General features: G+C 39.9%; 2 protein-coding genes across 2 annotated transcripts in view; one reads left to right on the top strand and one right to left on the bottom strand.

Moving 5' to 3' along the window:
- The window catches only part of CYP51A1 (cytochrome P450 family 51 subfamily A member 1), a 46,758-nt gene that overhangs the window by 1,071 nt on the left and 28,526 nt on the right, over positions 1-17,161 (bottom strand). The gene's annotated exons all lie outside the window — the stretch shown is intronic.
- Positions 1-17,161, top strand: part of AKAP9 (A-kinase anchoring protein 9) — a 175,645-nt gene that overhangs the window by 154,821 nt on the left and 3,663 nt on the right. Inside the window, 13 exon segments of the mRNA XM_017894950.1 lie at positions 3,185-3,404; positions 5,125-5,275; positions 6,820-7,488; positions 7,716-7,924; positions 8,238-8,343; positions 10,139-10,321; positions 11,322-11,383; positions 11,385-11,520; positions 13,300-13,317; positions 13,320-13,383; positions 13,386-13,418; positions 13,421-13,496; positions 15,963-16,084. Coding sequence (XP_017750439.1) covers positions 3,185-3,404; positions 5,125-5,275; positions 6,820-7,488; positions 7,716-7,924; positions 8,238-8,343; positions 10,139-10,321; positions 11,322-11,383; positions 11,385-11,520; positions 13,300-13,317; positions 13,320-13,383; positions 13,386-13,418; positions 13,421-13,496; positions 15,963-16,084 — 2,049 coding nt within the window.

Raw genomic sequence — 17,161 nt, 5'->3', positions numbered from 1 at the left:
TGAGTCCAAGTGATCTCATTGTTCAGTTCCCACCTATGAGTGAGAACATGCGGTGTTTGGTTTTCTCTTCTTGTGATAGTTTGCTAAGAATGATGGTTTCCAGCTGCATCCATGTCCCTACAAAGGACGCAAACTCATCCTTTTTTATGGCTGCATAGTATTCCATGGTGTATATGTGCCACATTTTCTTAATCCAGTCTGTCACAGATGGACATTTGGGTTGATTCCAAGTCTTTGCTATTGTGAATTGTATGTATTTTTTATCTTGTTTCTTTCACCTCTCTGTAACATTCTTCCAATATTACTCCAACTTACTGCATTTTTCAAGTTACTGCATTCTTCCAAATTAGTAGTAGAACATTCTTCCAAGTTACTGCATTTATCTCTAGTTCATTCATCCTTGTTACTCCATAACTCTGTAACCCTGTGTAGGGCCAGGCGCAGTGGCTCACACCTGTAATCCCAGCACTTTGGGAGGCCGACATGGGTGGATCACGAGGTCAGGAGTTCAAGACCAGCCTGGCCAAGGTGGTGAAACCCCGTCTCTACTAAAAATACAAAAATTAGCCAGGCATGGTGGCGGGCGCCTGTAATACCAGTCACTCGGGAGGCTGAGGCAGAGAATTGCTTGAACCCAGAAAGTGGAGGTTGCAGTGAGCTGCAATTGCTCCACTGCACTCCAGCCTGGGTGACAGAGCAAGACTCTGTCTCAAAAAAAAAAAAAAGAAATTCCCTGTATAGATATTCCAAAATTTATATATCCATTCTATTAATATGATCGAGCATTTGGATTGTTTCTACTTTTTAGCTGTTTAACTATCAATACTATTATAAACATTGTTGTATAGTGTTTCTGCTACATGTGTGCATTCTTCTTCTCAGTATATAACTAAGAGTAGAATTGCTGGGTCATGGAATGCCTATCTTAGATAACTTCAAACGATTTTCCTTCATGGTCATATTAGTTTATACACTTACTAGCAGTATATGAGAGTTATGTTGCTTCACATCTTTGCCAACAGCTGGTATAGTCAGACTACTGTTGCCAGTCTGCTGGGTGTGCAGTGGATTTTTATTGTGGTTTTAATTGGCTGTTCTCTAATTTCTGAAGTGTTTAGTCCTTTTTCATATGGTAATTGGCTAGTTTGATTTTATTTTGTGATATGCTCGTTTAGGTACTTTTGATAAGAGTATCTGGTCTTTTAAATTGAGCTACAGATGGAAACCATTAGAAAGTAAAGTGAAATCTAATTTTCATCATCTCCACCGAGGACACTGGCTGTGTGTTCAGTAATTTTGTTTGATGTACTGGTAGAAACATGTATCCTTTTGAAAATTTTGAAAGTCACAGCATGGTCTCACATTGGTCATTAAAAAGCTGAAGCGGGCTGGGCACTGTGGTTCACGCCTGTAATCCCAGCACTTTGGGAAGCCAAGGTGGAAGGATCACCAGGTCAGGAGTTCAAGACCAGCCTGTCCAACATGGTGAAACCCTGTCTCTACTGAAAATACAAAAATTAGCTGGCCATGGTGGTGGGTGCCTGTAATCCCAGCTACTGGGGAGGTTGAGGCAGGAGAATCGTTTGAACCCGGGAGGTGGAGGTTGCAGTGAGTCGGGATTGCGCTATTGCACTCCAGCCTGGGCTACAGGGCAAGAGTGTCTCAAAAAAATAAAAGCTGAAGCATTCTTATCACTCAGTTTAAGAAGGAAAAAAGAAAACGAAAGTAAGTTAAAATTACTTCAGAAAAAAGAGTCATAATGAGATAAACATATCACTTTAAATGTAGGCTTAATTGAAGATGCCTTTTAGAGATAAATTAATATTGTTTTACTTAGGTTAAATAGAACACCATTGAAAGCTTAATTAATGTCACAGATTCACATTTATGTAAATCCTTAACCTCTAAAGTTTTTAGAAGCCTTAATTAAACATGATTGATTATCATCTAAAGCTAATGTTATTTCTGTCTGCTAACATCACTAATATGAAGTAATGTGAATTGTTGAACTTTGATAGTATTTTTTAAGTTAAAAATCCTTTTCTTATTAGAGTAGTATAGTATTACATATTTATGTTGGAATACAGAAAAGAATAGAGTGAAAATCATTCCTTGAATCACCTAAATCCTATAATGACTACCTAACACCTGGGTAAATATGTCTCCAGACCTTTTCAATGTGCCTGTATAGATAAGTTTATATTTTTCATAAAAAAGGAATCCTGATACATATTTTATAACATGACTTTTTTCATTTAACATACTGAGGGATTTAAATTTTTCAGTTTGTTTTTATTGTAGCAAACATGTAGCAAGAGTTTGGTTGGCCTTTAATGGATAAAAGGACAGTATCCAAAGTGGGGTTTGGATTTCCCACTTCTGGGAACAGAGTCATATTAAAGTTCCGAGGGACTCTCTGCAAAGGGGTGCTGAACAAAAGAAATAAGCAGTGCTCATCATTGTAGTCAGTTACTTGGGAAATTCCTGCAAGTACTTTGTGTGGCAAGTACTTTGTGTGGGTATCAAAAAATCTTTGGAATTTTTTAAAGTACGTTGTTGAAATTCTGAATGTACGAATAAGAGTTCCATTTAAAGTTTTTTTTTAATTTTAAATCTTGCATCCATTAATGTATTCTGTTAAACTTTTATCCTTATGTATTTATAGTTCTGAAATCTTGGCCAATAGCACTGTAAGGAAAACATGCCTGAAATTTATTTTTATACATTACCAACTCTTTTTGTTTGTTTTTTTTGAGACAGGGTCTCACTCTGTCACCGAGGCTGGAGTACAGTGGCATGGTCTCAGCTCTTGCAACCTCCACCACCCGAGCTCAAGCAATCCTCCCACCTCAGCCTTCTGAGCAGATGGGACTGCAGGCACATGCCAGCACACCCAGCTAATTTTTGTATTTTTAGTAGAGACAGAATTTCACCATGTTGCCCAGGCTGGTCTTGAACTCCTGGCCTTAAGCAGTCCTCCCTCCCACCTCAGCCTCCCAAAGTGCTGGGATTACAGGTATGAGCCACCATGCCTGTACTGCATTAACAACTCTTGGGATTATAATTTTTCATGTTTCCTTTGAAGTAATCTCCTAAACTACAAATCAGTTCTTATCAACAAATATTTATAAACCAAATATGAGTTGCTTGATTATGTTTTAAATATTAATCATGTTCTGTGTAGAACTCTTGGAATATAATATACAGCAGAAGCAGTCTCAAATGCTGGAGATGCAAGTGGAGCTCAGCAGTATGAAAGACAGAGCAACGGAACTGCAGGAGCAGCTGAGTTCTGAGAAAATGGTGGTGGCAGAACTGAAGAGTGAGCTTGCACAAACTAAACTGGAACTAGAAACAACACTCAAGGCACAGCATAAACACCTAAAGGAATTGGAGGCTTTCAGGTGTGCCAGGCTTCCTTATTATAAACATGTTATAACAAGGAATGGGAGTAATTTGTCATAAACACTGTGCAAATATAGAAAAATATAACACACATGATATTTAAATACCATGCAATATAACATGCATGATGTTTAAATAGCATGCAACTGTTTTTTTCAAGGAAAAACTATAATAGAAAAAAAACTAAATTTTTCCAAATGATGAACTTATGACATATTCTGTACTGTGACTTCAGTTCTTTGTGAGATTTGTATGAAATATAATTTTGACTTTGACCTTTATTTTACCATCAGCCAATTTGAAGTGATATTTATGAATGCAGTAGAATTCATGATTGAGTTAGCTTAAATATGCAAAATATTTGAAGAGACAGTGCTTGTTAAAAGAATATATTTGTTGATACAAATACTGCGATATTCTATTGCCAAAGACACATTACAACTAGTCATTTTTATATTGAACATTAGCTTCACATACAAATAGACATGGTGATTCCCATGTTCAGTAAAAGACAAAAAATTTATTTACTCTTTATTTATTTATTCTATTTTTTATTTATTTAATTGTCTTGAGACGGAGTCTCGCTCTGTCGCCCAGACTGGAGTGCAATGGTGTGATTCCAGCTCACTACAAGCTCCACCACCCGGGTTCAAGCGATTCTCCTGCCTCAGCGTCCTGAGTGGCTGGGATTATAGGCACCCACCAGTATGCCCGGCTAATTTTTGTATTTTCAATAGAAATTGAGTTTCACCATGTTGGCCAAGCTGGTCTCGAACTCCTGACCTCAGGTGACCCACCCACCTCGGCCTCCCAAAGTGCAGAGATTACAGGTGTGAGCTGCCATGCCCAGCCAAAATTGTTATTAATACTATTTTATAAAAATAAATTGCATAGTAGTTTGCATTGATAATTAATAACTAATAATTGTACTACTAGAAACAGTTAATTTGAAGCCAGGTGTGGTGACTAATGCCTGTAATCCCAGCACTTTGGGAGGCCAAGGCGGGTGGATCACCTGAGGTCAAGAATTTGAGACCAGCCTGGCTAACATAGTGAAACCCCATCTCTACTAAAAATACAAAAAATTAACCGGGTGTGCTGTCGTACATCTGCATCTGTAATCCCAGCTACTTGGGAGGGTGAGGCAGGAGGACTGCTTGAACCCGGGAGGCAGAGGTTGCAGTGAGTCAAGATTGCGCTATTGCACGCCATCCTGGGTGACAAGAGGAAAACTCTGTCTCAAAAAAAAGGGCCGGATGCGGTGGCTCACGCCTGTAAATCCAGCACTTTGAGAGGCCCAGGTGGGCAGATCATGAGGTCAAGAGATTGAGACCATCCTGGCCAACATGATGAAACTCCATCTCTACTGAAAATATAAAAATTAGCTGGGTGTGGTGGTGTGCGCCTGTAGTCCCAGCTACTTGGGAGGCTGAGGGAGGAAAATTGGTTTAACCCGGGAGGTGGAGGTTGCAGTGAGCCAAGCTGACGCTACTGCACTGCATCCTGGCAACGGAGCAAGACTCGGTCTCAAAACAAAACAACAAAAAAAGAAAGAGTTAATTTGAAATGAACCCCAGTCAAGAATCTTTAATAGTTTATATTTTCCTCTTAGCTAGCTTATTATATGCCTCAACTTATCAGTGGAAGCTGTTTTTCTCTCTCTCGTTATATGCTTCGTCAACATAGCTTTATGGAAGTTCATTTGTCTTTCTGACTTAGGTTGGAAGTTAAAGATAAGACAGATGAAGTACATTTGCTTAACGACACATTAGCAAGTGAACAGAAAAAATCAAGAGAGCTCCAATGGGCTTTGGAGAAAGAGAAAGCAAAGTTGGGACACAGTGAAGAATGGGATAAAGAAGAACTTGAGGTACTGTTATCTTTGTCTTTAAATGTCTCTGGAAAATCCAGAATGATAGAAGAGAGTCTTGAGACTTTCCTCCATCTAAAATGTCAACTTTAGACTTCTTAGTAAGATGCGGTAAGTTGCTCACTTAGGCATTCAATACTACATAATGTTATCTAAACCATATTATGAGGAAATGCTAATGGAATGTGATTGGTTTGTTTGTTTGTTTGTTTTGCTACATCCAAGGATGCATATAGACTGCTCTGCTGCAACATGTTTTGGTCATGTGAATTGGTACACAGAAATAAACATGGCAATCTTGTCAGTTTAATACAGAAGTAGTTTTGGTTCCTGTTTTCTCCTAGGGAAGAGGAACAGGGATACTTTTCTGGATCCCTCACTGCTTAAGAACATTTAAAGTGAACATTGGCCCCTTTCAGAGAGACACACCCCTGCTTTGCAAGGCTCTCAGCTCAAGGCAGGTTGTACCACTACATGCAGTATCTACTTTTAATGGAGATGGAGTTGTCTCACTAGCTCAGAGCTCTTCTAGCCACTTAATCCTAATTCCCACTAACTCTGTGCTGAAAAACAATGTGTTGCCGGCATTTGTGCCCAGTTTTTTATTTTTAATGTCCACTGTGTTAGCCTCCAGGCAAAGAGAACTCTCTGCCCAGCAGGGACATAATATATCCCTAGGTACCAATTATAATTTTTTAACCATTAAAAGTGTATGTATATTTTGAGTTATTTGCCCTTAGCCTTGCTTTCCTTATAAGCCCTATTATGTTTAGCATTTGATACTGCAAAACACAAGGTTTTATAGGAACTCCTATCACATTATATCAGGAACATTTATTTTTTATACAAATTTATTAATGTGCACAGGAATCTTATCAAAACGTAAGATTTCCAGGAACAGTTATATTTGTAAAGGTTGTTATTCTTATAAGAAATGTACGTTGCTTCATTACTTAGTGAGGTTAAGATTTTTTGAGAAAAGTATTTTACCCTTCTTTTGTTTATATGTCATGATTTTGCACTAACTACTGAACATTTAAGTTAATAAACTAAATCAGTTCTATTTTCTAATACAGATACTGTCAGCATAGTATTAATAAAGGCATGGTTGTATACTTATAAAGGTTTTTTTTGTTTAATAAAGGCATGGTTGTATACTTATAAAGGTTTTTTTTGTTTTGTTTTGTTTTGTTTTGTTTGAGTCAAAGTCTTGCTCTGTTGCCCACCCTGGAGGGCAGTGTGGTGCAATCTAGGCTCACTGCAACCTCCACCTCCCAGGTTCAAGCGATTCTCCTGCCTCAGCCTCCCAAGTAGCTGGGACTACAGGCATGTGCCACTGCACCCAGCTAATTTTTTGTATTTTTAGTAGAGACGTAGAGACAGGGTTTCACCATATTGGACAGGCTGGTCTTGAACTCTTGACCTCAGGTGATCTGCCTGCCTCAGCCTCCCAAAGTGCTGGGATTACAGGCGTGAGCCACCATGCCTGGCCAAGTATTTTTAATAATACTAACAAGTTCTTAAATTTGACTTTCTCATACCAGGATCTGAAGTTTTCACTTGAGAGTCAGAAACAAAGGAATCTTCAGCTAAATCTACTTTTGGAACAACAGAAACAACTACTGAACGAATCCCAGCAAAAAATAGAATCACAGAGAATGCTATATGATGCCCAGTTGTCAGAAGAACACGGTCGAAACTTAGAGCTTCAAGTACTTCTTGAATCTGAGAAAGTTCGAATTCGGGAAATGAGTAGTACCCTAGATAGGGAGCGGGAATTGCACGCACAGCTGCAGAGCAATGATGATACTGGGCAGTCTCGGCCATCCTTGCCCTCAGAGGACCTACTGAAAGAGCTGCAAAAACAGCTAGAGGAAAAACACAGTCGCATAGTAGAACTGTTAAATGAGACTGAAAAATATAAACTGGATTCTTTGCAAACACGACAGCAAATGGAAAAAGATAGGCAGGTTCATAGGAAAACGCTGCAGACAGAACAAGAGGCCAACACTGAGGGACAGAAAAAAATGCATGAGCTCCAGTCCAAAGTGGAAGATCTTCAGCGCCAGCTGGAAGAGAAAAGACAACAAGTTTATAAGTTAGACCTTGAAGGACAGAGACTACAAGGGATCATGCAGGAATTCCAGAAGCAAGAACTAGAACGAGAAGAAAAGCGAGAAAGTAGAAGAATTCTATATCAGAACCTTAATGAGGTAAACTGACAGTTTCTTTTTAGATATTTTAAGGAAAGTACTGCAGCCCTTTGATCATTAAATTTTGATATTGGATTAAATTACTTAAATAACTGTATGTAAATCACCTAAAAATGAAATATATAGACATTTATTGGATATAAACAATAATTGTGTTCCCTTAAGGTAGACTGTGATATGCTCTTCACTTACAATTATCGTTTTCTTATTCTGTCCAAAATTGCCAGCCAGCCACATGGAGCTTAACCAGTGATCGAACTAGAAATTGGGTTCTTCAACAGAAAATAGAAGGAGAAACGAAGGAATCAAACTACGCTAAATTGATTGAAATGAATGGAGGAGGAACCAGCTGTAATCATGAATTAGAAATGATCAGACAAAAGCTTCAATGTGTAGCTTCAAAACTACAGGTTCTAGCCCAGAAAGCCTCTAAGAGGTTAGACTTTTCTGCCTAATCTTTGGAAAAGCAGCATTCTTAGGCTGGGTAGACCCTATGCCTCTTTGACAGCTAGCCAAGGGTGGGGAATTGAAATTTTAAAGGTAATGCATGTTTGCATTAGGAGGTGCTATTCTTTAACAGAACTCAAATGTCTGAAAATAACTATCTAACACTTTGACCCAGGGAAGAGAGCACAGGATATAAGGGAGAAGTGATAGGTGAAGTAGAATGTTGCCTGCTCTGTAATGTTTGTGGTAGTAAACACCCCCAATTGAGAAGGTATGTTTTGACTTTTTGTCTTTTCTTGAAGACTACAGTTTGAAATAGCAGATAATGAAGATTTCATTTGGGTTCAGGAAAATATTGATGAAATTATTTTACAACTACAGAAATTAACTGGCCAGCAAGGTGAAGAGGTAATACTTTTTTAAAGTTATTTCTGAAGCATTGAGAGCAAAGATTTAATAGAAACTGAACCATTTGAAACTTGCAGCATATTGTTTATACTCTATAGAGTTTTATTTGTATCTTTTCATTTATTTTAAATATGAGTAATAATGCTTGCTTTCCCCCAAGAGAAGATAATGAAGGCTTGTGGGGGAAGTTAGCTTTCATTATTGTTATTGAATAATTATGTTGACCTTTTACCGTATGGAGACAAGCTTCCTGAAAGAGTGATCTGGCTTCTATCCTCTCTACTCCATGAAACACCCTTAGATGCCTACCAGTGTCTAAACAATTGACTAATCTGGTGAATCTTTTCAGTCTTTTTCTTGACTTCTTTGTAGCATTTGATACTTTTGATCTCTTTTATTTTCTTAAGACCTTCTCTTTCCTTGCCTGTCATGTCAGTATTCTAACATTTCTTCTGCTTCTTTCATCAGTTACCTTTATGGTTCCTCTTCCTACCCTCTTCCTTCTTTTCTGTAACCTATAACTATAAAAGCTCACACAGTCCAACACCCTGAGCTCTCACTAGACTTATTTATTAAACAAATACTTATATTGAACACTTACTCTGTGCCAGATAAGTGCCAGATAGGTTCTGGAGATACAGTGAACAAATCTGACTAAAACCTCACCCTTATGGAGCTTATCTTTAGTGGACTGTGGTTCTAGTCTAGACCTCTGTCCTGTGTTCCAGGCTTATATGTTTTCTTTTTTGTTTTGTTTTTTGAGATGGAGTCTTGTTCTGTCACCCAGGCTGGAGTACAGTGGCGCAATCTCAACTCACTGCAACCTCCGCCTCCTGGGTTCACACTATTCTCCTGCCTCAGCCTCCCAAATAGCTGGGACTATAGGCACTCGCCACTACGCCCGGCTAATTTTTTGTATTCTTTATTAGAGACGGGGTTTCACTGTGTTAGCCAGGATGGTCTCGATCTCCTGACCTCATAATCCACCCGCCTCGGCCTCCTAAAGTGCTGGGATTACAGGCGTGAGCCACCACGCCCGGCCCAGGCTTATATTTACAGTTAGTTACTAGACATTTTTCCTTGGGGAAATGTACCCCATAGCGACCCTATAGGAACCTCACAGGCACATTCCAAACTGAACACCATCTTCCCTTTCTCCTTCCTGCTCCAGACCCTCATTTCTAGTCATGATACCGCCCAGTTTAGAAAGCTGGAAGTCACCATAGACCACTTTCCTTCACCCTTACCTGCACGTCTAGATAGTCACTAAGTCCTGTCCCTCTTATCTTCTAAATACCTCTCCCACACACCCTTTACTTTCTGTCCCTTAGGCATTGCCTTCATTCAGGTTTTCAGCATTTCTTACATGGCTGCTGAAACAACTTGCTGATAGGTCTACCTGACGCGAAGATTATATCTTCCCTAATTTCCCCTGCTTTGTACATTACTACCAAAGGAATTTTTCCAACACATAAATTTTGTGTCGTATTTTTGCATCGAGCCTTTCATGACTCTCCATTGCCTACATTTAGGTCTGTTATTCATAAAGTAAAGCAATCTAGACTTAACAGGCAACCTACAACACCCCGAAAGGAATACACACTCGCTCAAACCTCTGTGCCTTTTGCTTAGTGTGCGCTTATCTTTTCTGCCTGGTAAATATCTACCTATTACCGAAGACTCAACTCAAGCACCAATTCATGAACTTTGTTGCTCTCGGTGCCTATTCACACTTTATATGCATTATTCATATCCATTTGTGCTTAAGTGACCTTACACCATTTTATTTTTCCAGCCCAGCTTGGTGTCCCCAAGTACTTCTTGTGGCTCCTTGACTGAAAGACTACTGAGACAAAATGCTGAGCTGACAGGGCATATCAGTCAACTGACTGAAGAGAAGAATGACTTAAGGAACATGGTTATGAAGCTGGAAGAGCAGATCAGGTGGTATCGACAGACAGGAGCTGGTAGAGATAATGTATGTCCATTTTCAGCGTCTCCATATATGAGAATTAGTACATGCTTATCGTTTCTGCTATCTAGTTCAAGTTTTAATCCTGTTAATGTAAAACTATCACATACCTGATTCTTAGTAGGATCTGTAGAAAATTTTATAGGGATGACAATAATACTACTACTATTATTACTAAGTTACTAATAATTACTGTTATTTATCGGAAACCATCTCTGTACTTGACTCTGGGTTGTATACATAAAGAATGTCTAATCCACATCTACCTTATACCTGAGAAAACTGAACTGAAGTTGTAGTCAAACCAAGATACATGTATCTCCAAAGCCAGATACTTTGCTACCTAGGCACCAACAACAGATACGCAAAATGTTCAAATGTGAATCCTGACTGTTCTCTTCGGTTACTTACCAGTTATTGTGTTCATGACTCAAATAGAAGGTGCTGTTAAATTATGTCTTTCAGTCTGATAAATTACGCTGAGAATTTACTTAAAATTTTTCCATTTAAAAACAGGTATAAAATTAATTGCTAGTTTCCATAATCACCCAATATAAAGATAGAAAAGACCTGTAAGACAACTGTATGGTTAAATACATGATAACACATTTACGTGCCTTTTATAGAAATCCACTTATTATTTACATACTGGCTTTTTTCCCACTTCTCCAATACACTATGTCAGGCACAGGCTCAAAATTTGGACCCAAATGGTCTGTTAGGTCTCTTGAAGTTTTTAGTTCAAAGCTCTGCTAATCTGTTAAACCTTCCCTGTGGCCAGGCTTTCTCAAGGACTTTTAGTTGTAAAACTAATGTATTTAGCAAAGGACCATGTACTTAGAGTTAGTGTATATGCATACTGTCAGTTGAGATTGGCTTTGAACTTTGGGTGGGGTTAGAAAGTTGAGACTGCATCATCACTGAGCTATCTTTAATATGTTTAGCTCAGACTTTTCTTCAGAGACTTGTTCTTAAAAATCATGTAAGTAGTCTGTGGTCTTTGCAGTCTTCCAGGTTTTCATTGAATGGTGGTGCCAACATTGAAGCCATCATTGCCTCTGAAAAGAGGTATGGAACAGAGAAAACTGACTCTCCAGAAATCTTTGAAAAGGGCAGAGGCTGAAGTATACAAACTGAAAGCTGAACTAAGAAATGACTCTTTACTTCAAACTCTGAGCCCTGATTCTGAACATGTCACTTTAAAGGTAGGAGACATCTCTCATCTAAACATCACAGTTTGTTCTATGTTTTTGCCTTCTTTCATCTCTCATTGACCTTAAATAAACAGACTAAAGAAATTTAGGGCCGGGCACGGTGGCTCACGCCTGTAATCCCAGAACTTTGGGAGGCCAAGATGCGTGGATCACGAGGTCAGGAGATTAAAACTATCCTGGCTAACATGGTGAAACCCCATCTCTACTAAAAATACAAAAACAAAAAAAAATTAGCCGGGTGTGGTGGTGGGTGCCTGTAGTCCCAGCTACTCAGGAGGCTGAGGCAGGAGAATGACATGAACCTGGGAGGCAGAGCTTGCAGTGAGCCAAGATTGCGCTGCTGCACTCCAGCCTGGGTGACAGAGCGAGACTCCATCTCAAAAAAAAAAAGAGAAAAAAAACATAGATGCTATTCAGGTTTTGTCTCTAGGTCTCTTTATTCAGTCTTTGTCATGAATGCAAGTCACAGAGGTTTGTGGAAAGGCATGCCCAGGACTGGGACCAGATTAACCTCTATTAATGGTCACAGTAGCAGCATCCTGGGCTCGTGGTTCCACTTTCCCTGGTTTCATCCCTAATAGACCAAAAGAATGTTATATGTAAGAGCATCATACTCTGTAAAATGGTAAGCCCTCTGAAAGCCTCTCTAGTGACTAATAATGAATGTTGTTAAAACTACCTTAATCAGTCAACATAAAATTCAAAACATAAAAACTTTTGGAACATTTATTCCGGTTTATGACTCTGAAGGGATAGAAAACATTAACATTTAAAAAGTTAGATTAGGCCAGGCATGGTGGCTGACACCTGTAATCCCAGCACTTTGGGAGGCCGAGGCGGGTGGATTACTGAGGTCAGGAGTTTGAGATCAGCCTGGCCAACATGGTGAAATCCCATCTCTACTAGAAATACAAAAACTAGCCAGGCATGGTGGTGGGTGCCTGTAATCCCACCTACTTAGGAGGCTGAGGTAGGAGAATTGCTGGAACCCGGGAGACGGAGGTTGCAGTGAGCCGAGATCACACCACTGCACTCCAGCCTGGGTGAGAGAGTGAGACTCCATCTCATAAATAAATAAATAGGCCGGGCGCGGTGGCTCAAGCCTGTAATCCCAGCACTTTTGGTTGAGGCGAGACGGGCGGATCCACGAGGTCAGAGATCGAGGGACCATCCTGGCTAACACAGTGAAACCCGTTCTCTACTAAAAATACAAATTACAAAAAAACTAGCCGGGCGAGGTGGCGGGTGCCTATAGTTCCCAGCTACTGGGAGGCTGAGGCAGGAGAATGCATGAACCGGGAAGGCGGAGCTTGGCAGTGAGCTGAAAGATCCGGCCACTGCACTCCAGCTGGCGACAGAGCGAAGACTCCGTCTCAAAAAAAATAATAAATAAATAAATAAATAAATAAATAATAAATAAATAAATTTAGTGACCCCTAATGAAAATAGCTCTGTACAATTAAAAAAAAAAAAAGATGAAATTGCGATGACAAAATATTTTGCAATTAATATATTGAGGGCTAAATCCTAAAAGAAGTCTAACTATTAGTATCAGACTCCATTGACTAAAAAGAGGGCAAAAGTGTAAAGCTTAATTTTATCTTAAATTCACCTGATTAAAGTAGAAAAGTGATAGGATACCTGCCATTTTATCACTACTAACCATTGCTACTACTACTACTACTTGTTAAAATCTAGGTTATTTTCCCCTGGAGAGCAAGGTTGAATGTTTCTTAATGTCTTTATGTTCTTCTTCTTCCTTAAATATAGAGAATTTATGGCAAATACTTTTTAGGGCAGAAAGTTTTCGAAAGGGCTCTCATTTACAGAAGAAATATCTGCTGCTGTTACTGGGGGTTCCAGAAGTGAAGATGCCACTTTGGCCCTGCTTGCCGGATGGGGGGGCAGCCGGCTTTCACGGATCTAGAGGTGATCCACCAATCGCCAAAGGGCTTCACCCAGTTTCGGTCGGGCCGTCAGAGTATCCATTGCCAATTTCCAGGTAAAGAACTGAAGGAAAATGTATTTTACTAATAGACTCTCTTAAAAGATTAGTTCTTTTTAATTCTCCCTCTATTTCTTTTCTGGTTATATCTATATTTGTATAGTAGGCAGTATGTGCCATCACTGAAGATGGTCTGCCTTTGTTTTTCTAGGATTTATTCAGCAGGAATACTGGCAGGGTACGTGTAGACTATGAAAAGGGCCTTCCTAGGTCCAGGCCAGCTGGTGACTCAGAGCTGGCCTATCCAGTCAGGTTTTAGAAAACAATCTGGACCGGGCGCAGTGCCTCATGCCTGAACCCCCAGCACTTTGGGAAAGCCAAGGTGGGAAATCACAAGGTCAGAATATTGAGGACCAGCCTGGCCAACTGTGAAACTCTGTCTCTACTAAAAAAACAAAAAATTAGCTGGCATAGGGCAGGTGCCTTGTTTAGTCCCAGCTACTCAGAGTGAGACTCTGTCAAAAAAAAAAAGAAAAGAAAAAAAAGCCTGGTGTGGTGGCCACATCTGTAATTCCAGCACCTTGGGAGGCCAAGGCAGGGACAGATCACAAGGTCAGGAGATCGAGACCATTGTGGCTTATGCTGGAAACCACCCCTTACTAAAAATACAAAAAGGGGAAAAAAAAAATTTTAAAAAAGCCAGGCATGGTGGCGTGCGCCTAATCCCAGCTACTTGGGAGGCTGAGGCAGGACAATGGCATGGAACCCAGGAGGCAGGAGGACTTGCAGTGAGCCGAGATTGCACCACTGCACTCCAACCTGGGCAACAGAAGAGACTCCATCTCAAAAAAAAAAAAAAAAAAAAAATCTGAATAAGCCCATGAACAGAGCTCACACATGTAAATAAAAGATTATAACATTTAAAAATGTGCTTGACAAATTACTTCTTAGGCTGGCATACATTCATTTTCTTCATTGCTAAGATAACCCAGTTTTGGTGCCCAGCTATGGAAGGTCCTTTCCTAACTGCATTCAAGTCAGAGGTTAGCCTTTAGGGCATTGGATTTTTGCTAGTGCTTTTGTTCTTTCTCTAGTAATCCCAAGCAAAGAACTCTGGTATTCATTCTGTTTGTGATTGACATGCAGCCAAGACTCAAACTACTTTGAGGACCTGGCCCACTACAGTCTTCTGACCTGGTTGTATGAATACAAACACCAAGGCTTCTCCATGCATCCCCCTACCTTTTAGGAGGCAGACAGATCTTAAAGGAATTTTGCTTTTTAAAGTTCTTTCTGTCAGGTCACATCTGATGCTTCTGTAAGGAGTTTTACCCGTTTTTTCTTATTTATTTTTCTCTAAAAATATGGCACAATTTTTTAATTGGAAGCTGTCTGAGATCACCTGGTCCAGAATCTCATTTCACACTTGAGGAAACTGAGGCAGGGAGAGGTTACAAAGCCAGTAGTGATAGAGCTGGGACAACCAGCTCAGTCTCCCAAGTCTCCTTCATGCTGGCTCTGGAAACAGGAACACAAGTTTTATCTTAGTGTGGGCCTCAGAGCCTCCTTGCTTCTGATATTCCATATTGTAGTCTCCTGGTTTCATTTACTCTTTCTCACCTTACATTTCCTTCATCACCTTGTATAGAGTAAACCAGGGTAAGTGCTGGTAGATGCATTGATGAAAAAATTGATAATTCCTGCCTAAATACCTAAAGGCAGCTCACTTTCTAGTGGGGAAGACTAATATGCACAGAACTTAGAATATAATAAATAAATGGGAGGTCACAGGAGTTAGCTAGTAATTTTGATTAGAGGGATCTAGAGAGGCTTCATGAAAGCAATGTAGAAGTTGTTATTGACAAACTTCACTCTGCCCCGCTTTTTCTTATCCAAGATTATGTTTATCATATTTTGACCCTCCTAAGATGGAGCCTTGGAACTGATTCAAAATAAATCAAAACTGGTGCTCCAAAAGCTCCTTGGGCCATAATGGGGCAGGTGGTAACTTGCTGCACCTGGTTCATGAAGCTAACACTCCCATTCCTTTTGAAACCAACATTTTTTGTCCCTAATCAAAGGGACAAGAGCCTCACCCACCTTGCAGCATTCCCAGCACATTCTTATTGCCAATTTAAGGGTCTTTTTGTTCTCTTATTTCATCTGCCCTTTATTCTCTATTCTCTTTTCATTACTTCTCACCCTTTTTTTGCCTACTTTTCCCATCTACTTTTGCCTTCCATCTCCTTGTACCCCATTTATCCCTCAAGCCAGAACCTGATGCTGACAATATAAGAGACTTCTAATGCCTCTCGGGAAGGGGATAAGGGGATCTTGAATCCCTATTCCTCTGTTCCAGTTGATTTTGTCACAGTGGGCATTGACATAGGTTAACTGGGCAATCATGAAATTTGACATATGTTCTATGTTCATATTTAAATGTGTGATGTGATTTTTGTAGAAAGTATACATACTGTTTACATTATAGATGTGCTGTGAAATTTTATCTTGGAATCTTTTTTAGAATGAAATTTCTGGTTCGACGGTGGCATCGAGTCACAGGTTCTGGTTCCATCAATATTAGCAGAGATGGCTTTGGACTGAATCAAGGTGAAGTCAAAATAGCATATTTTCTTATGTTTATGACTCTCTAAATCAGAGGTCCCCCACCCCCAGGCTATGGACCCATACTTGTCTGTGGCCTGTTAGGAACCAGGCCGCACAGCAGCAGATGAGTGGCGGGCATTACTGCCCGAGCTCCACCTCCTGGCAGATCAGCCATGGCATTAGATTCTCATAGGAGCACAAACCTTATTGTGAACTGCACATGTGAGGAATCTAGGTTGCGTGCTCCTTATGAGAATCTAACTAATGCCCGATGATCTGGGGTGGAACAGTTTCATCCAGAAACCATTCTGACCCCTCTGGGTCCATGGAAAAATTGTCTTCCATAAAATGCGTCCCTGGTGCCAAAAAGGTTAGGGACTGCTGCTCTGAATTACTGCATGTGTAATACTTACCAAATAATGAATTCTGGAAACAATGTTTTCCAAAGACAAAGCCCTTATAACTGCCAAAACTAGGTAACTTCACTGTTTCAAAGAGGGTAATAATAGCTGATTTTCATGGAGAACTTAGTCTGCACCAGGCCATGCTCTTTTCATGTATTCTCCCAATCCTGTGATAGAAGTACGGTTGTTACTATTCTCACTTTTAGATGAAAAACCGAGGCATGGAAAACACATGTCATTTGCCCCAGAATGGCCAGTAGGGAAGTGATGGAATCAGGACCAAACACTGGCAGTCTGGCTCCAGAGCCCACACTCTTCATAACTGCATTTAAGGCACTGGTTCAAGACAGGATTGCTGTTAGTCATATGGAAGAATTATGAAGTTTTCATAATTTAACAATATTCAAACAGGTTTCTGAGTTTACCAAGAGGTTGTATAATAATGGTAACAGCTAAAATTCCTTCTCTCTGTACCTAGAAGTGGAAACAAACTAGGGCTTGAACATTTCTGGCAATAAAGATGAGGTCCAAATCTGGGGAGCACACAGAGGTACAGAGGACACAGCATCCCTGTGCTGTGTATTCATAGTAAACCACCTTTACATACTCTACCAGGAGCTGAGCATCCGAGAGAGGGGAAATACATTGGTACCCTACGCAAAGTATTTTGAAATAT

This window comes from Rhinopithecus bieti, unplaced genomic scaffold (assembly GCF_001698545.2).
Source record: "Rhinopithecus bieti isolate Rb0 unplaced genomic scaffold, ASM169854v2 scaffold_26428, whole genome shotgun sequence".
Lineage (NCBI taxonomy): Eukaryota > Metazoa > Chordata > Mammalia > Primates > Cercopithecidae > Rhinopithecus > Rhinopithecus bieti.
This window is presented reverse-complemented; position numbering and strand designations above follow the sequence as displayed.